Source organism: Eucyclogobius newberryi, unplaced genomic scaffold (assembly GCF_026437365.1).
Source record: "Eucyclogobius newberryi isolate DKJ021-1_F unplaced genomic scaffold, fEucNew1.0.hap1 SCAF_22, whole genome shotgun sequence".
Taxonomy (NCBI): domain Eukaryota; kingdom Metazoa; phylum Chordata; class Actinopteri; order Gobiiformes; family Gobiidae; genus Eucyclogobius; species Eucyclogobius newberryi.
This window is the reverse complement of record NW_027315857.1, coordinates 9,764,228-9,790,942: the sequence shown is the minus strand read 5'-3', so window position 1 is coordinate 9,790,942 and position 26,715 is coordinate 9,764,228. Positions and strand designations below refer to the sequence as shown.

Genomic DNA, 26,715 nt, shown 5'->3' with positions numbered 1-26,715 from the left:
TCAACCAACCTTCATCTTTCATGCGTCAAATATTACGCGCTCTCTGATTGGCCGAATACGAGAGGCGTTCTTGTTCCTGGATTGTGATTGGCTGAATCCCACGTTCCGGGCTGTGGACGCAGTGTTCTCCGTCAGCGTGTACTCCAAGGAGCATTTTTACCTGTTACGACAGCGGAGATGGCGAGCTGGTGTGTACGTGCAGTCAGACAAAGCTGCTCTCTCGTAGCTTCACCGGCGTTTGTACGGTAAAAACGAGATTAAAAGCCTATCGTGATTGTTTAAGTCCGAGAAGTGCTGTTGTGTCATGGCCAGAAACGGATCGGGTTAGCATCATTAGCAGCTAGCATTACAGCAGGATCAGCTCAGCCTCCTGCAACGACCTCTATTTTGTATATTTCTTATCGTAATCAAGTGTGCTTTTAGCTTTCAATAGCTGGTGATGAAAAGCAATTTATATTTAAATTCTTAGATCGTGTTAGTGCGTGTTAGTAGCTTGCCATTGCCGTAAACAGGGATAGTGATGTAACTCAACTGCAAACTCTCATGTGGAAGGACATGGGCGTAATTTCATAACATTTGTGATTGTTATGTTGTTGTTTTTTGGGTTTGTTGGATGAAAACGTGTCCTCTGCGTTTGACAGATACTGTGCAACACACTAAACTTTATAGTTCTTAATGTGTCAAAAATGGAATCCAACAACAGCCTGTTTGACTCAGTAGTAGTTAACTTCCAGCAAGAAGACTGTGTACCAATAGTTTCAGTATTTACTAGAGACAGTCCACTTTCTGTCCTCTTTTTACACATTGGTTGTGGGTAGGGCTGGGCAAGAAATCAAATTAATTAAATTTGTATTTGGGGGGGGAATGTGATGTGAAAAATAATTTGACTATAGACTAAAGTAATGGCAATAACTTATCATTTTGAAACTGCTTTATGTGACTGACGAGGTAATAAACCAAGGCAACCCTTTTCGAAATGTACAATATGTTAAAAAAACAGGTGCTGCAATTAGGGCCGCAAGTTACTAACAATTATTTTGTTATTTGATTATTCCGGCTCTTATTAATTTGATTAATTGATCAGTTGCTTAGATCACAAAACTATTTACAATATTTGGACGAAATAAAGCTAAAGTAGTGTCTCTTGAGTAGGGATGGGAAATTTGAGTGTTTCAATTTCTGAGACTTTTCATAATTATTACTGAGACTGAAATCTCGTCAAACACATTACTATTTCCCCGGTTTGTGAACAGATTTATGAAGTTGAACTGTATGATGACAAAATAAAGTAAATAACAGCCAGCCAAAGTGCTTTATATATTATATTATATATTATTATCATATATTTTATTTTTACTATAGATTGAATTAAAACCACTTAATTTTGCTTCTAAAATAGACATGATTATTATTATTTTTAGTTGTTACAATTCTATTGTAATGATTATTGATATACTATAATCGTGACCTCCCTCTATCCAACCTCTATTTAGAGAATCATCATTCAAAATGCTGCATGTTTCCGGTGTCATTTTGAAGTAATTACTTCTTTGTCATTTATTGAAAAAATAAGTCTATTATTATCTTCGTTCTTTCCTAATTTGTGGTGTTCTGAGCAGAGCCTCTCCACGGTTGCTATGCACAGCAACACAGCGGAAGAACGGGGATGAGGAGGCTGCACCAGAGCAGAGTGCAGCGGACAAGGCCCTGCTGGAGGAGAAGAGCAAAGTGGAGGAACAGCTCAAAGACATGACGGTAAGTTTCACAGAGATGAACAAAAAACTGTATTTAGATGAAGGGAGTGAAAAGTGAATAAGCACATGGTTAATTGTTTGAGATAAAGTGCAGAGGAGAAATGTCAGGGGAGAAGGACGCAGAGATTTGTTTTTAGATTTTAGTATTACGATTTATTGTGAGAAGAGACCTCAAAAATTGTATGAGTATTACATTATTTCTATGATTTTCTGGCCTGAAGGCTTTATTCAACTGGACAGATGTAGCATGAAATTGAGAAAGAGAGGGTGGAGACATTCGGCAAACAGTCGTGGTCGGGAAGTGAACCCACAAACCTCAAGACTACACCTCATGCAAACGCCCTTATTACTTTTGCATTCACATTGACTAAAGATCACAATTTTTCGAGTCTATTGTATGACCTTCTTTATGAAATACAACTTTAAAGGAGACATGCTTTTTTCAGGGACTTTTTAGTATTGAATTGTAACGAAAGTCTTATCATTTTAAGTTTGTTCATTGATCTAAAACGATGATAGAACAGGTCCAGTGGCTTCCTGTTCAAAAGCACAGAACTGATAAGCTCTTCATGGTGATGTTTCACTGTAACAAGCAGCAGATTGTTATTTATGTTTTAACTTTTGAAAAGTTGCTCTGTGACATTTTAGAAATCTACATGTGTCACTCAGGGTTTGAATTGTTCATATAATCACAACTAAGTTCAGGGATGTTGGCGGGGATAGGGGCTCGGTGCAAACTGGAATTTTACTGCGCACCGGAGCCTCAATTACAGGACAATACAGAATTAAAGTAAACATGAGGGAATCAAAATGCAATCAAATACAACTTTAAGTAAACTAATGAGGAAACACTGTTGTAACGAGGTTAAAATCGCATTAATGCTGACTTAATCTATGTCCCCTTTAAAACCTGTTACCACCCACCTGTCCGCCGGCGAACATTTTCTATATCTCAAATATTCTCTTACATCATCACTTTTATTTCCGTGGTCAATACCAGCAAGCCATACATCATTTTAAAGCTTATTTTCTCAACAAAACGAATATGTCATTGATTTACATTGAATAATATGCCCCAAGAAGCAATTGCCAATAGTTTGTGAGAAAGTCTCAACTTTTACAAACGCATGTCCTACCTGTTTGCTGTTTATGATGGACGAAACGGCTTTAATTCTGTACATCCATGTGCTCAGTCTGTCCGTAAGGAATCATTGAAAAACAATATCCACTTGTATTTTTCCTGAAGTTATCCGATTTCGAGATATTGTCAAGTAAACAAACTTTTCTTCGTTTCTCGCCGGACGAGAATGCGCTTGTTCGGCGCATTTCTCCGTCCATAACAAATTACCTGTTTGACCTATAAAATAATATTGGATATCCTTCTTTTCCTCAGACTGTTACCTACAGAATGAGACCATCCACGATTTTTTCTGTCCACGGGTTTGTTTGCTACAGCCTCCGCAAAAAAAAATGCGCCGCTTGCGACGCACATGGATTAGTCTGTTTACATCTAAATAGCGCCGCGTGCGAATGACGTAGCTCAGATTGATTGACAGATTATTCTAGCCAATGAAAATAGCTTTAGAAAGAGAGGCGGGACAAAGGTCTTATTGACACAGAATCTTCTGTATTCTCGTGCGTAAGGCTCCGGGAAGGCTGTAAAGAGCCAGATTTCTCGGCAGGATTTTGCGCATAACGTTTTCTGATTTTATTAGCCTTTTGGACGTGCATTTTGTTAGATATATGTATTATTATACCAATACAAAAATAAAATAAAAATATTATATATATATATATATATTTTTTAACCTCTATATGGGAAATTCATGGGTAAACTCATATTTACACATTTTCACATTTTTTTTAGCAGTTATAATTGCTATTAGTGGCCTACAAAACATCAAAATGTATGTTTTATCATCATAGAGGAGCTAAAATTGTAATAAAACAGTTTGGCACAGTTGGCACATATTTGGATCACTTGTTCCGAATATACTTTTTGATACAAAAAGGTCAACAGCACCAAAATGCCTGTTCCTAGAGATCTGAAACTGTACACAGTTGTTGTCAACAAGATAAAAAGCATGTACAGTGAACAGCATATGCACACAATGCAGTATGTCATGCTCAGAACCATTACAAATTGACAATATTCAGGCGAGACTAAAAAAGGATGTTTTGTTTATGTTTGGGCCTCTGTAGTGTAAGTTCTGAAGCCCTGACAGTGTTCATGTGCACATCTGCAGAAACTAGAAGGCCTAAGCTTTCTAATGATGCATCACACTTGCATGTGGAACATAAGATCCTCTTTTAATAAGCAATGCCATTTGGGTATGTCCAACCATTGTGCACAGGGCGAAAATAGGTGGATGGTAACAGGTTAAGTAAAGTTAATACATCATAAACGGCCAGATAAAATGAGAGGGGATGTTGGGTGATATGAGAATAGAGAAGGCAGCATTGGTAACATAATGAATATGTAATAAATGATTTAAACCTGAATATTGTCCTGCATATACTGGGAGTGTGGGAATTGTTACTACAGATGACCCCTAATACCAGTCAACAGCAGAACAGGTTTTTGCGCAAAAGTTTAACCAAATATTGTCCCCCTTTGCAGGATAAATACAAGCGGGCATTAGCAGACACGGAGAACTTCAGGACCAGGAGCCAGAAGATGATAGAAGATGCTAAATTATTTGGTGAGACAATCTTTTCTTCACAAAATGAGAAATTGCAGTTACATTTTGTTGCTTCTTGCAACTAAAGATCAGTAAAGCCCTTTGTAATGTTAAAGGTGACGTGGCTTTGTGACTTCTTGGATTTGCCCAGTGTTTTCACTCCTTTTTATTTAGTTATTTTTTGCCAATGATGACTCCAAGCACATCATCCAATTATACATAGATACAAGTAAGATGGGTGAATACATGTCTTGCTTAAAGATACTATATGAACTGAAAAGAGAGGAATTTGTGTGCTTGTGGAACATAATTAATCTTTAAATAACTGTATGATTTAAAGGAGACGTATCATTCATTTCCCCTGTACTCATATTTAAGTGTAACATAATTTTACATTGCTCTAATATTAATCTAAAACAACTTAAAGTTAATGGAGGATTTTTCGCCTCAGATTTGGCTCGAAAAATCCTCCATAATTCCTTTAAGTAATAGGAACAAGATTTTTAACTTCCTGTTCAAAACCGCAGAACGGATAAGCTCCGCCTCTTCATATTTCACTGTAACAAGCAGCAGATTGTCGTGACATTTTAGAACTTTTTTATCACTCCGCGTCGGAATTTTCAAATAATCACAACTAATAACAGGGATGTAGGGGGTAGGTGAAAACGCATTTTCTGAGCACTTAAGCCTCAGTTGCAGGAGAATACGGAATACAAACATAATAATCATCATAATACCAATTTGAGTAAACTTTAATATACTGTACACTAGGACTGGCTATTTCCTAGTACCTCACTATACAATACAAATCCTGATACAGGGTCCATGATACAATACAAATTCTGATACAGGGAATTTGATACGATACATGTCCTGATTCATGGATATCTGTTAAAACTGGTGTTAAATGTTTGCTAAAATTATGTTCTGATTAAGTAGAATAACAAAATGCCTGACAATTTCATGTGCACACTGTCCTCAATAGCAGAATACAACAATGATCTATGATTAAGTTTCTTCAACTATGGTCCTATGATTAAGTCACATTTTCACACATTTTGGTGCATCAAGATTCAACCTTGAAGCACCAGTCTGTAGGTTCAGAAGTGTAGAATGTGGCAATTTACAATGATTTGATGTTGTTCAAAAGTATCACGACACGCATCTGTTTCAATGTATTTCTATATTGTATTATTGTCACAATAGATCACGATATCAATATATTGAGCACAGCCCTAATGTTCACTGCTTTTTCCTCACAGCTATCCAGGGTTTCTGCAAGGACCTAATGGAGGTGGCAGACATTTTGGAAAAGGCCACTGAGAGCGTGCCCAAAGAGGAGCTGACCACCCAGAACCTGCACCTGAAGAACCTGTATGACGGCTTGGTGATGACAGAGGTCCAGATGCAGAAGGTCTTCACCAAACACGGCCTGGTGAAGTTCAACCCCATCGGACTCAAGTTCGACCCCTACGAGCATGAGGCCCTGTTCCATGTGCCGGTGGAGGGGCAGAAGTCGGGTGCTGTCGGCATAGTTACCAAAGTGGGCTACAAGCTGAACGAACGCGTTATACGGCCTGCTCTGGTGGGCGTGGCCAAGTAGATTTATGTGTGAATGGAGCTCAAATTTGGGCGTGTACTTCTGGGTCCACAAGTAAAGTGCACATTCATTTTTCCATTAGCTGGAGGTGTGAAGCTAACTGGAGGCACAGCTCCGTCTGAAGCTCTGTTACAAGTTTGATTTGTATCTGAGTTTTGTTTTAACACAATCTGACTCGGTTGAAACTGATTTGTGCCATTAAACAAGTTCTTTAGTTTCAAATAACGTTACAGTCACCTAAATGGAACCATGAACACTCTTTGACAGGCTCCTGAAAATTCAGACCATCTAAAAACTGCTCGCTAACGTGTGCATATTCACTATGGTGACTGAGATAAAGGTATTTTGAAAGCTTAAAGCTTGATGATGGGTAATCAGTTTGGGATCATTTATTTTTGAATAATCAAGGCTCAAACACATATTTTGATTAAATGGATATAGGGCTGGCTGCTTTTTTTTTTTTAAATAAAAAATAAAAATGATACCTAGTTCATGAGGCCTGTTTCCTCAGCTCTTTTGCCACATGATCCTTGAAGCACAGAATTACTGTACTTCATCTTAATGAATAACTTTCTAAGTATATCACTGTCCCACCAAACATACAAAGTTTCACAAACTATTCTGTTAATTTACAGTATTTGCTGGTACTTCAGTACTTGTGTGATGTTTTTAAGAAATATATTTATATAATTTCTTATTTTTCTGTACCACAGAGCCAATCACACTCATTTACCCCACGACTGATTAACCGTTAACGTGCCTTTAAACTCTTCATTTACATTGCTTTAAAGTTGTATTGAAAAAGTGAATGTGAACCTTACGTTGAGCTCTTGGCCCTTTGTTGAGTACAGATGGTTCAGTGGACTGGAAATGGCACCCTGTAACCTTTGCCCCACCCTAAGGTGCCTCAAGGGAAACCAAGCAAACTCTGGACACTGTTTTAGTTATTTATTAGATTAACTATTGATTAAACGACATTAAAGCCTGATATCTGATAGAATGCATAAACTATCATTCCAGCCCACTTTATCTAGACCTACATTCTTTTGTTTTGAAAGTGTTATGTGAAGGCAACCAAATGTTGAAGAAATAAAATAATGACATTTATAAGAATTCCTCTTGTCAGTGATAAATTAAAATGTTATTTTATTTCCCCCCCTCCATTCCCTATTAAGATAGGAGAGGAGTTTTTTGTTTTTGTTCATAAGAGTTCTATTAAGAGTGTGTTTTGAAACTTCCTATAATCTGTCCTTTCCTCCTGTTCTACTGCGTTGTAACAACGAAATTTCCCCTTGTGTGGATATTAAAGGAATATCTTATCTTAAATGGGCAGAACAACAGTTACATCATCATGTGCTGAGTGTGTATCAATGAACAGCTCTGAACAGCTCAGCTTCATATACAACAGGTATATTTTTTACCTACATAGCATTTGGGACATCAGGAGTGACAATCAAGGATTGATTATGATTTTCAATTCCATTTTATTATCTCATTTAAATCAAATAACAATGGCTTTAATCATTGGCATTTTAAAAAATGACGAGTTGATTATTGACGATTCAAGGTTTATTCAAATTTGAATGGCACAGCTCTACTTCAAACAAAATACATTGTAAGGGCCATTATGCCAAAGACAAAATCACATTGATTGAAAACTAGAAAAAGTCGGTTAAAATGGATGAATCGAACTTTTTAAATAAAAGTGCAAATGATTTTTGTGAGTTTTTTTTCGTAAAATGATTACACAGTGTGACGGGGTAAGTCCCTGTAGTCAATATTTATCATAGTTTGACATCAGTCAGGTGGCAGTTTGTGAAAAAAAATGTAACAATATAAATTAAAAGTAGAGCTGAATTCTAAAGCAGAATCCCCTTGTGATGTCATCAATAAGCGACAAAATCAGACCATTTACACCAGGGGTGAAACTCACTTTGGAATAAAGTCTGGCGGTAATGCAACACTAAAGTCTAAGGAATAAAGTCTGGCGGTAATGCAACACTAAAGTCTAAGGAATAAAGTCTGGCGGTAATGCAACACTAAAGTCTAAGGAATAAAGTCTGGCGGTAATGCAACACTAAAGTCTAAGGAATAAAGTCTGGCGGTAATGCAACACTAAAGTCTTAAGGAATAAAGTCTGGCGGTAATGCAACACTAAAGTCTAAGGAATAAAGTCTGGCGGTAATGCAACACTAAAGTCTTAAGGAATAAAGTCTGGCGGTAATGCAACACTAAAGTCTAAGGAATAAAGTCTGGCGGTAATGCAACACTAAAGTCTAAGGAATAAAGTCTGGCGGTAATGCAACACTAAAGTCTAAGGAATAAAGTCTGGCGGTAATGCAACACTAAAGTCTAAGGAATAAAGTCTGGCGGTAATGCAACACTAAAGTCTAAGGAATAAAGTCTGGCGGTAATGCAACACTAAAGTCTAAGGAATAAAGTCTGGCGGTAATGCAACACTAAAGTCTTAAGGAATAAAGTCTGGCGGTAATGCAACACTAAAGTCTTAAGGAATAAAGTCTGGCGGTAATGCAACACTAAAGTCTAAGGAATAAAGTCTGGCGGTAATGCAACACTCGGATGTCAACCGCCATAAAACAACAACAACAACAGCAACTCTCACTTTGGTCTAGGGCATGGATGTATTATAGGGGGTCCAAAAATGTATAGAAATTATAACGCCTTTCACACTTTAAACATTTTTAATATGATTAATATTAGAATACCAATGTAAATATTTGCCCTTTAAGCTGTCAAAATATATTCAGAAATCAGTTTAATTACCAATAAAGTGCAAAAATGTTTGAACAAAATAAACAGTATAACAATATGGAAATATTCAACAATAATTGGCGTAACAAACTCCAATTATCACATAGATTAACACACTCTTATGTACATAACCCAATTTTCTTTTTGAATCAAGTTTGTAATGTATGAAATCTCTTAGGCTGTATATTGGCCGTTTCAGTCATTATTAGCATTAGCATTAGACGTGAGGCAGCAGTGTATGTCAGTTTTTAATTGATAACGCTTCTATTAAAGTTTCAGTCAGCAAGAGGGGGTCCCCTGTGATTTCTGCTAATGATTTACACACAATAAACATTTTCATATTGTTTACTGCATGGCTGCAAGGTGACAACCAGAAAGTAACATTTTAAATTTAGCTAAAATTGTCAAACTGGGGAAAGTTACCCATTTAATCATGTTCACTTTGTTTTAGTGAAATGTCTAGCATACGTTCTATTTTAAGGTGAATTTATTTCCCTTTTTGATTTTTAATAAAGCCTTTCAGTGAAAATGTAAGAGTTTTCCTTGCTAAATAATTGTCCGCTTACAATTGAACTTATAATGAAAAGACAGAACTAAGGTTTGAATAAAGTCTTTGCACTTTTAATAAAGCCACTTTATGTGCAATTGAGAAACAGCGGGAACATGTCAACAGCATCAGAACGCACCACAAACGGCACGAGACCCAACTTTACAAAGACAAACTCTTACAATTTTATATAAAAAACTATGAAAAAAATACTGTACATCTTCAGATTTATGTACAAACGTATTTACAGAGACAATCAAATTAAAACAAATTATCTTGGACTTCTTTCCTCAGAAAGGACACATTCTTGATCAATTTAAACAGCTGTAACGACAATGAACAGTGCACGCAAGTCTTCGTGATATCCTTCAGTTTGGAAAAGCAATTCCCAATGCCTCATTTTAATGGAAGACATGCCAAACATTTGTTTTAGATAAATAAAGCATTTATGAACACAACACGGACTGTATAGACCCAATTTGTAACTGCTCATGTTGAAAAGGTAGGAAAAAATAAATGTTGTATACAATATCAGAAGACTAAAAAAGCAAACATTTTTGGTCATGACGACAGTTCTATAAAACATAAATGTAATGTGTGGATGTAAACAGTAGAGGTCATGGAAGGAATTGAAACTTAGACTTGATTATAAAAGCTCACATAAGCAATTTTGATTTGAAAAATTCACAGTTCAAACTTTCTGGTGATGGAATATTACAAAATGCCTTTATGGTTTAGGAATACAAATGACTAGACTAGATTTACGGTAATGTCATTTGCCCTAAAATACACAACATTTACATTGTCCCGTCCATAAGTAAGTATGCTATAATCTATTACAGATTGCTCTGAAATAAGTTGTGAAATGACAAGGTTGTTTTAATCTTTACAAAAATGCCCGTACTTTGTTCAATTTCAAATTTACTATGGCATCTACAATGAAAAAATATACATCTGTGTTCCAATGTAAGAAAAATATTATTTTTTGATTTGTTTTAAATGTACATATTCACATCAAAGTCCTTTTTTCCCCATTTTTTTTGCTTCCTCCAATAATTGACAACAAGGAGCGCACAGTACTGAAGGTCTGTGGTCATTTTAACATGCATGAAATCCTATTAAACTTTGTACAGCCCTAAACTGTGCAACAATCGGTTCATCATTTGTGGTATAAACAAAATGAGTTCAATCTGACATGTAAACAAGGTCTTTTTTTACACATTGAATGATTAAAAGCTCAAACTTTTACCGTCCATCACCAGGTCTGCACATGTGAAAATGCCTGGTTTAAAATGTTTTTGTTTCCATGTGCCGCTTGTGCATACTCAGACTCAAATCTGATCGAGAGAAATTTGAATGCAGAAGAATATAAAAAAAGTTCACATTCATTTTTGAACACCAGAGCACGCAAAAATGTCTCAACCTACAAGTAAACAGTGTTGTTGAGAGCTACGCTGCGTCTCTCGATATCCACCCGCTCTCTGTGAGGAAGGTGAGGATGCGTTTCTTCAGGACTTTATCCAGGTAACTCGGCAGCCGGCTTTTTGACGGAATCCCCTGTCGTTTCTGTAAATGATCCTTGATGATAATAGTTTTGACAGTCAGGTAACGAGCCGGGCTCAGATTCATCGAGCTACAAAGCACCTTTTCGCGGTCCGACAGCAACTCGAAACCCGGCAAGTTCTCGATGGCTGCGAATTCCCCGTCTTTGCTCTCCTCCTTGATGCCGCTGACTCCGCCCAATCCTCCGGCAGCCCCGCCTCCCCCTCCGCCGCCGCCCAATCCCATCCCGGAACAGAGGCCGCCGCTGCCGCGCTTGGAAGTCACCACGCTTTTGTTTTCCTTGCGTTTCTCTCGTTTGTGTCTCGCCGCTTCATACTCCACCGACTCGTCCAATCGCATGATACCGTTCCGTCGGTATCTTTGGAGTTCACGCACTTTGGCCCTTAAAACACGCTCCTTGTGCATGTTCTCGAAAAAGTCCTCGAACTCTTTATTTGCCATAAACTGACATAAACTCTTCAACCGTGAACGCTGCTCCTTCTCCTCTTTTATTATTTTTCTCTTGGGCGTACTTGGAACGTTCCCGGCTACACCCGTCGTGGCAGAACTTTGACCAACGATGCCGCTGCTGGCAACGCTCGCCGCACCCAAACCTCCAGCGGCGCCAGGGAACCCCAACGAGCCCGGCTTTTCCTTGTCCTTCTTGTCTTTTCCCAAAAACGCTGGAACAAGACTGTAATCCCGAGCGATATTCTTACGCCGTTGCCGCTCGCGTAGCTTCCGAACGTACATGTCGACGTGCGCGCGCTTCATGTCAATGTCTACGTCTTCGTCGTCGTAGTTTACCGACAGCGCGCTTATTAGCTTCTCCGCGTCCTGGTCGTACTCGATTTCGTAGTCGTCCCGCAGAGGCATGTATCCCAGTTGCTGTTGCTCGGTCAGGCTGATGTCCAGAGGTGGGAGCGGGGTGGTGAGGCTGGGCGACAGGGGGCCACCGGTGGGGCAGGTGTGGTCGGTCACCCGGTTGGGGATGCTGTCCGGGATGCAGGCCTTACCCAGGTTTCCGTGGATGTACATGGTGACGTAGTGCTCCATCACTTCCAGAGGGGTGCGGGAGGGTCCCACGTGAGCCGCCATGTCCTCCTACGCCCGGACGACATACAATATGCATCAGACCAGAACAAAGACACCAAATTTGCAATGTTATTTGAGCGGTAGCTGTAGTAACATTTAAATTATCTGTTGATCCATTCCAATGCTTAGTCAAGTTTGTAATATTTTTTTACAAATGTACCAACTGCCTAAACTAAAGAGTAAAAAACTAAGGTTTTTCTCACTTGTTAGTTGGGATTAATTTCATTCTAAGTCACACAATACCTGTTTCTTTCTCTTTATAATCCCATTTATTCTACCATTTTACATACAAATACTGTATACTAGTTCCGCCCTTCGTCCCTTTTAGTCCACAAATTGATGCACAAATTATGTCTTAAATCAGTCTAACTTGTCAAGGCAGTAGCTATGTCGTAAATACATTTACTTGATTAGTCTCTTGTAGGGCTACAAGATTAATCGCAATGTAATCGTTATCGCAATTCGAACGGGCGCAATTAACAAATCGCTTCAGTTTTTGAAGTACCACAAAAAAAAATCCAATCTTATTCTGCATAAAAAACCTGCTAACACTGAAGTTTAAATTTGTGCAAACATGTTCTCAATACATGTGATTGTTTTATCAAATCTGAAACAGGCCTATTTCAGTTTTTTGTCCATTTTCCTGGGATTATATACATGTTACAGAATTCTATTATTAAAGCATAAATCACATATCTAATTGCAAACACAAAACTTGCCAGAAAAATAAACACAACAAATTATTTCCCAAATCGTGCAGCACAATACAATGATGCACCACCACAACAGATAAACTAGTATGTACAAATGGAAGTACTTGGTAGCTAGTTGTTATAAGCTGTAATAACTTTCGCCTGGGCATTGAAGTTACAAAGTAAACCACCTTGATTTGTTATTCACTTCCACAGCTAAAAAGCAATAACATTAGCTCTAAAAAGCATCATTTGACGCGTTTTAAGTGCCTTACCCAGTTCCCAAAGCCGTATTGCTCGATGGCATCTAACAGCGACTGCTCTTCCCTGCCGGTCCAGCCTCCCTCCGCCTCGGGACCCCAGAGCGAGAAGCGGCCGCCGTCCACCAGCTGGTAACCGTGCCATCGGCGGTGGTTACTGATCTCTGCGCCCGCCGAGAAGCACTCGGGACACAGCTCGATGTCCGGACACTCCGTGCAGCGGAGCCGGAGGTTGGTGACATCCGAAAGGCAGTTAACGCAGTACTTTTTCCCCAGGTCGGCCATGTTGTCTGGCTCCTGCTTCTTGTTGTTGGAGGCAGAAGTTGACGCCTGCGCAGTGGGTTCGAGGCGGAGGACGCTAAAATCCTGGCATTTCGCTCGGGGGCGGGGTTAAAATGATCTTCGACTAAAAGGGAAACGCAATTAAAAAATATATATTAAAAATTGAAAATAAAGTTAATTTGTATTTAAGATAAGAATCAGTGTAGTGTTAAATTGATGTGTTATTGTTAAATGATGCGGGGTAAAATTGCATCAACTAATATGATTAAAGTGAGTTAATATTTCCATACATATTTCTAACACTGATCATAACCAGTTTAGTATTTGTACTATTTTATGCCTCAATTGTTACTCAAATTAGGGATCTAAATCATTTGGATGAAATGCCTAGAATTTAACAGCCCTGATCAATATTCATGAGATGGTGCAGGGGATTGGTTCAAAGCTGAAGTTTCCACGACAACCGCAACACAACCAGTGGGCTCATTCAATAGACAAGCACAAGCCTGATTAAAACATACTTTATTTAAACCTACTTTTCTGTTTGAAATGAGTGAAGAGATAGGCCAAGGAGATAACATAGCAAATAATGGTGAAGTTGAAGTGAAGTCAGCAAATTCTACTCATGGAGATGACCCTTCGATTGATTTTACAGAAGGGGAAAGAGAAGGTGACAATGTGCAAACAAGTATTGTGTTCAAGAATGAAGAACAATCTTCCGAGACACCAGATTCTACAGAAGATTCCACTGAAGAAAAGCTTCCAAGTAAGAAAATACAATTCCAAATCTTGTTTCTTACTTCTTAGGAGATTCATTTAGTTAGCCTAGCCTACATGCTAAGAAAACTTACCTGTTCCAGATGTGCAAATTTCCTCTCGGGGAGAATACATCCTGTAAACCGATATATTATTTGTTATAGAGAGCTCAGGATAGATAATTAAATATGTCTCTATTTTCTATTAAACTTAAGGCCTGCGGGCCAAATCATGCCCTCCAAACTGTCTGATCTGCCCGCTACTCATATTCCAACTATTTCAAATGATCAGTTTTGCTTCAGACCTGATTTGGTCTTAGTTTAGACCTGGTTTCATTCTAAATTATTTCTGGTTTTGTCTTGGTTGCCACTAGTCTATTGCTAGTTTAATCCTGGTTCAGGACTGAGAGCAATGTTGGTAAAAACCTTTTGTATTTTCTTTTGAATGGGAAAATTGAGTTGAATAGCTCTGGTCTATATGTTTACATTAAAAGTCATATTTAATTGTTAACATGAGGATCTATTAAATTAATCTGCTGAATTTTACTTTTACACATTCATAGCTTGATTTTTACAATCCTTCATTATTTTTATTTTGCAGATACCACAACACAAATTGAAAATGAGTCAATGTTACCAACTCATCCCACCCTTTCTACTAAACCATCTGGATCAACTGAAAAAATGTTTCCTGATTCCTCGGACCCTGTGATTCCAAGTGAAAACCACAGTGACAAAATTACAGAAATTAATCAACAAAGTCTCCCATTTGGGGACAGTTTGCTCTCAGAGGCCCCTAACAGTGAAGGAGACGGCCCACACCAACTAAACTGTGAAACGCAAGACAGGGAAACCTCCTCAGCCGAACATGGAAGAACCAGTGCCTACACGACTAGTTGTGAAGAATATTCTCTACTTCTGGAGCAGCTGACGGAAGAACAAGCGAACGCCATTGAACGTAATAAGAAGTTGCAGATGAAGCTAGCTCCGATACTTGCCAAGAAGCCAAAAGAGGAGATGGAGAGGATTATGCAGGGGGATTTGGATGCCAAATGTTACGAGGAGTGTCTGGAAATGCTAACGTGGCTAAAGCTAAACATGAAGGAGGATGGAGAGGTAGCGAAGAGGCAAACGGAAGAGTTGAAGATGAAGGCCCAAGAGAGGTTAAGCAAGGTAAGTTTAGAGAAGGCCTGAATAATCAATATTTTTCAGTTTAAGAAATTAATAATTAAAAAGCTTAATTTCATCAAGCAGGAAGTGGCCAAAGATGGACAGGTGTAGGCCTGCTGTGGAGCTCAACTCTTCCAGAAGTACATTCCCCATCCCATTTCAGTCCTAAAAACACATTTAAAACTTAAAATGTTTTAATAATTTAACAGTTTATAAAGTTTCAGAAACAGATTTTAAATAAAATGATAAGTCTTGTTGACTTTTAATATTTTATTCATTCACTTTGGAAAGTCTATGGGGAAAATGTATGGGATCTATTGAGCTCGATACACATTATACACATCGATACTTTTGTCTAAGTCAAAGGGAAAACTAAAATGCTAAACAGACAAAATGTTTATAGTGTTGTCCAGTGAAAAAATAAATAATAAATGTGTTAATATGTGTGGTGTTGGTATTCTGCAATGCACAAGCCATTGGCTTGAGCTGGTGTGTGTCAGAAGAAAACACACCATGAATACAAAACTGTGATGGTCAAAGCGCTCACTGAGATACTGGTTCAGAGCTGCAGCGCTGCTTGAGATCGTTTTCAAATTAGTTCTATAAAATCCTGTTAACAATCTTACTTTGTTTTCAAAAGCAGGAATATGAACTCTAGTAATACTAAGCTGTAATGTAATTAAAGAAGACATATCATTTTCTTGGTGCTTAGTATTGAACTATAAAATATGCAGATTATTACTTTACACTTTGTTCAGTATAAACAGCAATACTGATCTAAAGCAGCTTAAAAATAGAAACGTGTTTATTGACTTCCTGTTCAAAACTGCAGAACTGATAAGTCTCTTCATAGTGACATTCACTGTAACAAGCAGCTGAATGTCATTTCAATTTTCAATTTCACTGAAATGTATTTTTGTAATGCCCGAAATCACAACAGCAGTTTCGAAGGTCTCGAAGGTCGACAGTAAAAAAACGATTGAACAATTTTCATAGGAAATTAGAAAATGTCCCAACATCCCCTGTCCTTAGACAGATGTCCCAGAGTCTCTAAAAATGAAAAAAACGACCAAACCTCTTTGGATAAAGTAGAAACCTGAAAGAATTCCACAGTGAAAGAGAGATTCGAACACAATTCAAAGTGCCTACGTGACATTTTAGAGCCCTACATCTTCTACTGAAAGTGTTTTTCAGACTTCCTATAAGTGATCTGTTCTTCTGTATCTACCTCTGTATCTACCTGCGTTGCACCAATGAAATTTCCCCATGTGGGACAATAAAGGATTATCTTATCTTATCTTACGTGTGTCACCCAGAGGCTTCATTTTCCAAATGTTTGCAACATTATATAGGGGGTAGGTGAAAACAGGAATTTTCTGAGCACTCGAGCCTCAGTTGCAGAACAATACAAGATTAACTCAAACATGCAGGAATCAATTACAATACAGATAATAGAGATAATGAATGATGAGGAAACACTGTTGTAACGAGGTTAAACACTCAGTGATTATGCGTTTGTCCCTTTTAACATAAATTCTTAGCTTGAAATAAAGTGTTCCTGCATTAAAGGTGCTCAGTGTAACTTTCCTAATTGAGGGGCAACACCTTGTCTGAGCGTGGTCGCCTCTCCACAAATCTGACTTATAACTTGTGTTTGATGCCATATTATGAAGAATTCAGGGCATAGTAATAACATTCCCATAGAGACATGCAGATTGTTGTTGTACAGCATTGTACTTAAAATAAGCACTATATCCTTTGAAAGATGACAATAGTTGAACAAATGGTTTGCCAGGAAATCTTTTTATTTCTTTTACAATACAATGAGCCCACAATCAAAAAGCAGATTCCATATAAAATTGTCATTATATCTTTCCTTATACTTGATAGTGTTACATTTATACATCAATTCACTGTGTCTTGTAGGTGGACAAAGAATGGCGTGACCTTCTGTCTCTAAAGAAGGACGTGGCCGTGACGGTGCTGAGTCGGCGCGTGGCTAAACCGTACGCCGTGGCTCAAGTGGAGTCGGCGTTGGCCTCGGAGGAGCAGCACCAGGACGAGCTGACCCGACTGCGGCTCCAGAACTTCAGTCTGGAGAAGCGGATCTGGAGGCTGGAGCAGGAGATCAGCGAGGCCGAGCGCAACGCCACCAACCCCTTCCAACGCGAGTACGAGAAGCTCCACGCACGGAGGACGGAGAGGAAGAAGTACCGGGAGAAGAGGCGCGTGGAGGCGCTCCGAGTGCAGAGCAGGGTGGAGAGGAGGCTGGAGGTGGGTGAAGCTCAGTGTCCGGAGAATGATGGCATTATGATGATGATGATGATTATTACAGTGTATTTATATAGTGTTTTCCACCTTCAAGCCACTCAAAGCGACATTATTGATAACATGAGGTTTGGATATAGTATAGTGGCTGATAATAGTGTTTTTATTTATTTATTTCATAACTTATGAAAAGACATCATCAGTGACACAAAGTTAAGCAAAAATTAATGAAAAGGAGCAGAAAGACGAGCAATCTTACGTTATCTTTCCCCTTTTTGTACTTACGTTTTCATCAAATTGTCTGTATTCTTATTGCGACCGCTTTTATTTATTCCTTAAATGCCATTATTGTTCTTGATTTATGATTTCTTATTATCACAGCAATGGTTTTCCTTTTAGATCATAATATTATCTATTATATTAATGATGATGATGATGATGATGATGATGATGATAATAATTTATAAAGCACTTATAATAATTTATAAAGCACTTCTAAAAAACAATTTTTTAGTCTATAAAATTTAAAATTAAAATAAGGAGGCAATAAAAGCAGACACCTCAATAAGTTTAAAAAAAAAAGTGCTTTATACATTAGATTGATTATACTTAGTAGGTCAGCAATATCATGGATTTTTACTACTTTAAATTGAATACAAGTTTTGATGGATTTGTATAACTTCTCTTGGTGACAATTCGCTTTTCAAAATAAAACAACAAAAACAAGACCACACCAGAGAGAACAAATTAGGTCAAAATAAAATTAAACGATGTTAAGGCACACAAAGTCCAAAATAAAAGTCCAATGTCTGTCAAAATTGTCCATTTTCAGGTTGAGTCCAAATGTGATGTTTTCTATTTTCCGCATATTGGTTATGATGTCCAGTCCTTCATCATCGGTGCAGTATGCAAATATCGGTTTATTTTATCTTAAATGTTGACCTCAAATTTCTACAGTAGGTCAAATATGGGACAATTATAGAGTTAATAATGCTGTACTATTTTATCGTTTAATGAAAACCTTACTTTATGCAACACCGCATTTGGACATTAATTCACCGTATACCATAAGTTATAGGGCTGTGCCGTTGATTTAATTTGAATCAAGATCAAGATTGAGCTGTTTCATTTGTTTTTACTTGGAGAAAATCAGCTGTTTATCTCCTAAATTCAAACTTTATTGATCACATGGAGAATTATTTGGACATCAGCTCAAAAATATAATATGACAATATAACAAACAACAGAATAGTGATACAAATCTGAATAATAAAAATAATAATAATAGGAAAACTGAATTTGTAACATTTGTGTTAAAATATAACAGAATATAATAATAAAGAATAAAAGCGTAATATGTAGTATGGTAAATAGGCCATATATAGATGGAATTTGAAAACGTTTTAAATGTGATCTCAGATATAAGGCAAGCAAATTTGAATATATTGTCCTCATCATTATGTATTGGAAGATATCTTATTTATTTCAGTGAATTTGATTTTACATTATTGTATAATATTGCAGCATTAGCACACATTTACTCTCAAAAGTAAAGCGTATTCATCATAAGGAATTTTTTGATACTTTAATTTTGCGTGAATCCAAAAACAAGAATTATTTTAACGTCACAACATTGGAGATTTTTGCCAATTTTATTTTTTCCCAAAAATCAAAGTGGAAATGAGCACAACATTTGGACTAGACTGTGTTTTCCAATCAAATCAAACATTCTCTTATAATTGTTTTTCACTTGGCACGTGTATTTAGTATTCATATTTCAATTGTTTTTTACTCTCTCACAACATCTTGCTTTCAGACGCTGTCCCATGTCAAACAGAAGCTCCACAACACTGAGTCAGAGCTCCAGCACAAACTGGACAAACTGGCCCGGACGGACGCCATTTTGGCTCAACACAGAGACAGGCTTGCTAGCATCAAGCGAGCTCGCACCAGCCTGCAAAGGGACAACGCCAGGCTGAAGGAGCAGCGCGGCCTGCTGGGAAACCAAGTCCTACTGAGAGACTACGACTACACCAAACAGGTCAATGCTGCGCTGGAGGAAAAACTACAGGATCTAAAATGTCGTCAAGCGGATTTTGAATTCTACTTAGACAGAAGGAAGACGAGGTTTCAGGTGATGTGATGTGGAGGTCAGGAATTACAGTTATATCATTTAAGTGCTAAGACCAAAGGTAGATGCAATGAAGGAGAAAAACATATATGAAGAGAATAGTTTAGGATTTGGTGGTGGTGGTGAAGTGGAAATGGAGAGTTAGAGAAGGCTAAATTTACTTCTAATTACTGAATAATTGAAATTATGTTTGGGGTGTTTTTTTACTTTTTAGAACTTGCAGCTAATTGCAGCTAATGTGCAGTGCAATTATTGAAACTGTAAACTACTTGGCTTCTTATTAAAACACTACATTGTTTTCTGACTGGCAGTGTTTGGCAAGTTACTCAATAAAAGTTGAATACATATATACATACAATATTTTTTATTTTCAGAACTATAAAAAGCAGGGGAGCCAAAACTATGGCCTGGGGGCTTCTTGCTAAATTGGCCTAAATAATCAAAAGCAGTACTTTTGACTGTTGAATTGGAAACAGTCTGCTACAATCTAAATAACAAACATTTGTGTGTGATACAGACCTATTATGAATGTCCCGAGCCTTACTAAAGGTGTGGCGGCTCATCAAGACTACACCAAATGAAATGCAACGTTTAAAATGTCTTCATTGTCATTTTGTCTGTGGCCTGCGCTTTGTTACGTTAAAAATGTGGCCCAGCGTGGAAAAAAAGAAATTGGAAATCCCTATCTTAAAGCATCAAACTGTATTCTTAACAAATAATTCTGTTGATTTATCTAGATAAGGTTTATTTGTGTTTGCTCAATCAGCTCTGGAATAAAGAATAAAGTCTGTCGTTAATGTAACACTTGGATACCAACCGCCATAAAACACCAACGAAGAAGAACAGAACTAGAAAAATAAGCAGGCAAGATATGTCTCCACCCATCCATCCATCCATCTTCTGCCGCTTTATCCGGGGCCGGGTCGCGGGGGCAGCAGTCTGAGCAGGGACTCCCAGACTTCCCTCTCCCCAGACACTTCCTCTAACTCCTCCGGGGGGATCCCGAGGCGTTCCCAGGCCAGCCGAGAGACATAGTCTCTCCAGCGTGTCCTGGGTCTTCCCCGGGGCCTCTTCCCGGTGGGACATGCCTGAAACACCTCCCGAGGGAGGCGCCCAGGAGGCATCCGGAACAGATGCCCGAGCCACCTCAGCTGGCTGGATGTCTCCATAAAAGTGCTAAAAAATAAACCCCTCAACCATTTCAGCAGGTCCAAAGCCTTAAGAAAATATCATAGTATCGACTGTAAAATGTACTTAAGTAAAGTTCAGATACTGTTTTCTTTAGGACAGGATTTACTTTTGTGCTTTGTTTCTTTCCACCCTGTAAAATATGAGCAATGATCAAACTAAACCCAGAATTCTGTGTCACGCTGTTCCACGTGAGTTTAGAAGGAGGTGACGGTGTCTGCGCTGCACACAAAGTCCACAGCACTGTAGATGTGCACACAGCCAAAACCTGGACTCAAGTAAGAGTAACTACAAAATAACATTATTCAGATAAAAGTACAAAGTATTGCTCCAAGAAATGACTCAAGGGAGAGTAAAAAAAGTATTTGGGGCAACTATTAAGAGTAACTGTGAGTCTGGACATAGCATCTGATTTATAGTTTGAGATTACACAAAACATTAAATAATCCACAGTATTTGGTATTTTGAAAAGATGAAAACAAAAATTATAAAAACGAAACATCTGAAGGAGCTGTGCAAGAAAAACAAATGTTCAAATCATTTCATATTGACAACATAAAGCAAGACACTAAAGTAAGAGAGAACTTAAGTAAATTACTTTTATTTCAAACTAAACATTACTCAAGTAGGAACAAAAAGTAAAGTATCTCTAAAGTAAAATGTTCTTAAAAAACTAACCCTCTGACCCAGCAGACAGAAGGTGGGCCTAAACCTGGACATTAAACAGGCTTTTGTCATGACTTTGCATATATGAGGCGTGAGATCAGTCCGGATAATAAATGAACCAATAAACCTTACCTCCTTTAATGATGTTAACCATATTGTAAACCTATATCAGCCTGGAGTCTCAACGATACTATTTGTGCTTTAAACTAAACCCTGTTGATCACACATTATCGTTATAAAAACTACAATCTTTTTTTTTTTTTTGTAAAATACAGTTGGCTACAAATGTTGGCACAATATGTAACTTTCTGCACTTTAATTCCATGGAAATAGAAAGGTAACAATAAGAGTAGATTTTTAGTCGTATACCATTTATGTCATAACCAATGTCAGCACCTTTATTAAGTGTTTGAAACTGTGGCTGAAATCAGGACAGAATTGTGCATATGGTGATGTATAAAATGAAATGTATTGTAAATAGTCTGTAAATTTTGTATTGTTTTAATTCTAAAAGCCTCCTATGGACAGGTGTTGAAAATTAGCTTATATTGGTATAGCACTTAAAACACTGCATCTGGTTCGTCCAATTTTAATGCTATGTCCATATTAAATTAAAAATTAAAAACATGGTAAATGTTATGTCCATATTAAATAAATAATAAAAATAAAATAAAAAACATGGTAAACAGAACACCTGCAGAAAAAGTTTTTATTTTGTTTTATTGACATTTTAGCTACATATTCAGTTTGGTATTCAAAGAGTACAATTTGAATAAACCCAAAAACAATTAAAACAAAGAAAAATGTGATTTAAATAAATAAAAATACAATAAACAAATCAAAGAATAGAAAAGACTGCTGGCTGTGAACAACTGAAGCCAGTAGAGAGCAGCAATGCACCGTGAAACAACACATGCTGTGCCCTCTGACCTCTGACAGAGCCTCCATCTGTGCTCCACTGTGAACAAGCAGAAGTGTGACAGCTTCATGACCTGATCCATGTTCATGCCAAGCAGCAGAACAAATGTCCTCCCGATCATCAAAGGCTGCTGTGTTTCTCTCTGTCAAAACCTGCAATTAAGATGTACCGATGTATGATCTGTGGCTGCAGGCTGTACCTTTACCGAGAGGATCAGGGCGTCCCGACTCTGCAGGGCCCATTCCAGATCAGGAAAAACAATAATGCTGTTTGTCAGGTTGTTTTATGGCACCGCAAGTTTCAACCGGCGTTCATTTTGTAACGCTAAACGTGACTTATTCTGCTTTAATGCAAGTGGTAGATATCATGGCCTGACATAATTAATACCTTTTATTTTTAGATAACTTTGTAATAATAAAAGAAAATAACAACAATACATGATACACATAACAGAATATATGATTAACATTAAGAATATTTGAAGAAACAATATAATCGTTCAGCTTCATCACCCAAGGTATGAAGTCTTATCAAATTTAAATTGTGTGAAGAAAATGGGATACTGCACACATTTTATGACCAATTTTAAAATGTGTTTCTTTGATTTTAGATGGTATAGGCCACTTCACATATTTGGGGGAAGGCTTTTTCCAGCATACAAGGCTGATAGACAACACATTCTTTTTATTATAATCATGGGACAGTATGGATTTGAGTGTAGCTGTAACAAATGTGTTTCTGCATTTTTTGTTCAATTTTTTGTTCAATTTCTAAACTTGATAGGGAGGATGTAACTTTGGAATGAACAATGGAATTTTGAATAAGGCTGTTGGAATAAGTTTGCACATTTTACAATATTCTGTGTACAGCCCAAATTAAATTTGACAAATCTCTTATGGTGCAATACTTCCCCCATTATGGTCCATTATATCATACAAACATAATTCCCTTGTTAACCCAATCAAACTTGAATGTTGATTTCCTGTTAATTAGTATTGATCTGTTCTACAGGACGGACCCATGTGGAGTAGTTATGTGTGAATAAGATTTTCCAAAAATGCCAGCCAAAATAGAAAATAGCCCTTGTAGTGTGGAACATGGAGTTGGTTGAAGCAAAAACATCTTTTAACCAATTGACTCTTGAAATCTAAGGCTTTTACATCCCCATTTTTGTATTTTTAATTAGTTGGGATCTCTTTAAATAGTACATTATATTTCTTCACAAAAACAGAAAAAATAATGAATTGGCTTTTCTTTTTATGTTGCTATCCAAGACAAAAAGAGAATGACAGGGGTAAATTAACTTTGACACACCTTTGGTTTTAGATAAAATAACTCAAAAACTGAGAGATCTCTAGAAAACAACAGAGACTTTTTCAGTCTGGTAAGTCTGCCAATTAGATGTTTTGGAGGTAATTTACTATTCTGTTTGAAGCCATGAATTATTTGGTTCTACTTTTTTCCATTTCACTAGATATTGTAGCTGATTTGCTAAATGGTTTTGGGTGAAGCTGGGTGCATGAAGACTGCCTTGGGGTTGTTTTTTGTAGTGTTGAGTTCACAAAGACAAGTTCCTGTTTGTGAATTCTGTTCATTGACAATGGAAATAAACCTTTTGTTGACTTTTTATTCAGTAAAACTGTAAAAGTAAGAAGTCAAGTGTTTGAGGCCATTTATCTGGAGGGGGTGACTGGAATATTAACAAATAGTTAATTTTGTGGAAAATCTTAATATTTACTGATGCAATGCATCCTCATTATAGTGAGTGGGAGGGTTGTCCATCTTACCAGATCATCTTTTATTGTTTTGAGAGGTGAACTGTGGTTTATTGAGCTCAATTCTGAGAGTCTGGAGGAAAGTTAAGGCCCAAGTATCTAATGTTGCCAATGTGTATTCCAGGAAATGACTGATTGTATTGTCTCTAAAAGATTCAAAGTGCAGCTATTTGCTGTGCTGCTTATGCTTAGCACAGCAAATAGCTGCACTGCTACCCAAAGACAGTTACGTAGGTCACCCCGTTCAAAGTCACAGAGGTGGACTTTGATGGCCCACTCTATGTAAAAATAAAGAATAATGTTGAGAAAGCTTGGATTGCACTTTTCACATGTGCTGTGACCCGCGCTGTGCACCTTGAACTAGTTTCCAGCATGTCGACAGAAAACTTCCTCTTGGCATTCAAACAATTCATTTCACAGAGGGCGCTGCAAAGTAATTTGAAATTGCCGGAGTTGTTAGAACACTTTTTTTGAAAAAGAGATCAAGTTGAAGTTCATAGCCAAAAGAGCTGTTTGGTGGTGTACTCTTAAAGGCACAATGGACGATTTTTCGGCGATTTGAGAACTCAGGCGGAAGTACACATGCCACTCCCCTGTGCGGACTGATACAACACACACGTGCGTTTGTTTATTAGTGCGACGGATCGCATCGCATCTCTCGTCTCCCGTAGATTTCCGTCTTCTTATGAGACAGCTCGAACTGTCTTTCTCTGTCTTCATTTTGTCCCGTACACTGAGGGAACTGTATTATGATAGATCAATGCGCTTAGACACGCGGAACCGTGCTGCTCTCGGGGAACGAGCCGCACGCGTCTGCAGGTGAGCAGTAGGTGCGTTTTATGATTGATACATGGCAGAACTAATCGGCTGTCCACGCCACGAGGAAATGAGACTCAAATTTGGGCCAAAAAATCGTCCATTCAACCTTTAAGGAGTGCCTCAAAAGAGTCATGGGAAGAGCGTCTCTGAACTTTGAGGAGCTGACTTCTCTATTTTCAGAAATAGAGGCTCCATTCACCTGTATCTACAATGATTTAGAAGAGCTGTGACCTCTGACACCAGGTGCACTGTCTTGGTTTCTAAAGAGGCCTTTTCAATTCAAAGTAAACCACAACTGCCTCTTCGAACGCTTCACCATCAAAGTCCAGGTGGAGTCACTTTACACCTTTCACCTGGATGTGTTAGCGCCGGTGTTCAGTCTACGTGTTTGTGCGTATGTGTTTGTGGGTGGGAGGGAATTGGTTGCGATGCTCCCACATCTCCACCACTTCTTCCTTCTCTTCTTCTGCTGCTCCTCCATCTGTTCCGCCTTCCGCCCCATCTGATCCCTGTCTCTCTGCAGCTTATCTCTCTCCAGCTCCAGACATCGCGACCTCTCCTCCATGCGGGTCTGAGCTGCAGCACGCTCCTCCAGCAGCTGCTTCTGCCTCTCGATCGTCCTCTGCATCTTATCCCTGTCTTTCCACAGCTCGTTTCTCTCCTGCTCCTCACCTCGCGTGATCTCTTTGTGGCTCTGAGCTGCAGCCTGGTCCTCCAATAGCTTCTGCTGCTTCTCTAGCATACTCTGTAGGTCTGATACCTGTTCTCTCAGCTCAGATGTGATGTAAGCCACCTCTAATAGGATCTCCATAATTGAAATTTCCAGGGTGAAGGGTGGTTCCCGGATGCCTTCCCCGCACTCCATGGTCTCAGCGGATATGTGTGTGTCCAGGATCTGGGCTCACGTGTGGTTTGGTTGGTCGAGTCCTAATGTAGATTGGGTTTAGTCTCTAGATCGGTCCCGAGTGGATTGTTGTTGTTGTTGTTGTGTTACTTTTAATGGCTGAAAAGGTGCATTTACCGCCTCCTGCTGTGGTTTTAACGTCTTCAAAGTATGTGTTTTACGCGATACCATATTTTCAAAAAAGAGAGAGAAAGAGCTGTCCCAAGTGGATGTTGTTGTTGGTGTACCGCCAACTACTGGATTGTGTGTGGAGATGTTGTTGTTGTTGTTGTTGGCGGTTGACATCCGAGTGTTGCATTACCGCCAGACTTTATTCCTTAGACTTGTGGAGATCAACGGAGTTCGTGCAAGTGTGAACCCTCTATGTAGCCTTCAAAGCATTACAACTCAAAGCACAATTTGACTGAAGACAGCATTGTCATGGTAACAGCGTCATGGCAACCACTATCAATGACATCAACATTGACCACTTGAATGTGACGTCACCCATAGCGTTTTTTCTCTCTTCCTCTCTTTCTTGCTCTTTTTTTTTCTCTTTTCTTTTTGCGGTATAGCAGAAAACACATACTTTTAAGATGTACAACTACAGTAGGTGGCAGTGAATGCACCTTTTCAGATGCCAGCTGCAATTAAACACAACAACATATATCCCAGTGAGAAAGGGCTCTTTCCCTCTGTTTTTCTCTTTCTCTCTTTCTCTCGCTCTATCTGTTGATCTCCTGTCCACACTCAGTCCAGTAGGTGGCAGTAAATGCACCTTTTCAGTTCTTCTTGCTGTTTTATGGCGGTTGGTATCCAAGTGTTACATTACCGCCACCTGCTGTAGTAAGACTTTAGAATTTAGTTGGCTGTCAACCGCCATTAAAAGTAACAGAAGAAGAAGCCTCCATCCGAA

The 26,715-nt window shown here is 38.3% G+C and overlaps 3 protein-coding genes across 3 annotated transcripts; 2 read left to right on the top strand and 1 right to left on the bottom strand.

Annotated features, from left to right (window-relative positions):
- The first annotated feature begins 97 nt into the window (after nucleotides 1-97).
- On the top strand, nucleotides 98-7,146 carry grpel1 (GrpE-like 1, mitochondrial). Its single transcript, XM_072459112.1, has 4 exons — nucleotides 98-245; nucleotides 1,620-1,755; nucleotides 4,375-4,456; nucleotides 5,698-7,146. The coding sequence occupies exons 1-4, from the start codon at nucleotides 178-180 to the stop codon at nucleotides 6,036-6,038; spliced, it is 627 nt and encodes a 208-aa protein (XP_072315213.1). The 5' UTR covers nucleotides 98-177; the 3' UTR covers nucleotides 6,039-7,146.
- Nucleotides 7,147-9,406: 2,260 nt separating this feature from the next.
- On the bottom strand, nucleotides 9,407-13,270 carry tada2b (transcriptional adaptor 2B). The gene is made up of 2 exons (XM_072458759.1): nucleotides 12,959-13,270; nucleotides 9,407-12,000 (listed from the first exon to the last, which is right to left on the bottom strand). Exons 1-2 carry the CDS (start codon nucleotides 13,226-13,228, stop codon nucleotides 10,804-10,806), a joined length of 1,467 nt encoding a protein of 488 aa, XP_072314860.1. The 5' UTR covers nucleotides 13,229-13,270; the 3' UTR covers nucleotides 9,407-10,803.
- cfap184 (cilia and flagella associated protein 184) lies at nucleotides 13,044-19,581 on the top strand. The gene is made up of 5 exons (XM_072458758.1): nucleotides 13,044-13,174; nucleotides 13,881-13,991; nucleotides 14,582-15,153; nucleotides 17,077-17,424; nucleotides 19,235-19,581. Exons 3-5 carry the CDS (start codon nucleotides 14,611-14,613, stop codon nucleotides 19,559-19,561), a joined length of 1,218 nt encoding a protein of 405 aa, XP_072314859.1. The 5' UTR covers nucleotides 13,044-13,174; nucleotides 13,881-13,991; nucleotides 14,582-14,610; the 3' UTR covers nucleotides 19,562-19,581.
- Nucleotides 19,582-26,715: the final 7,134 nt, after the last annotated feature.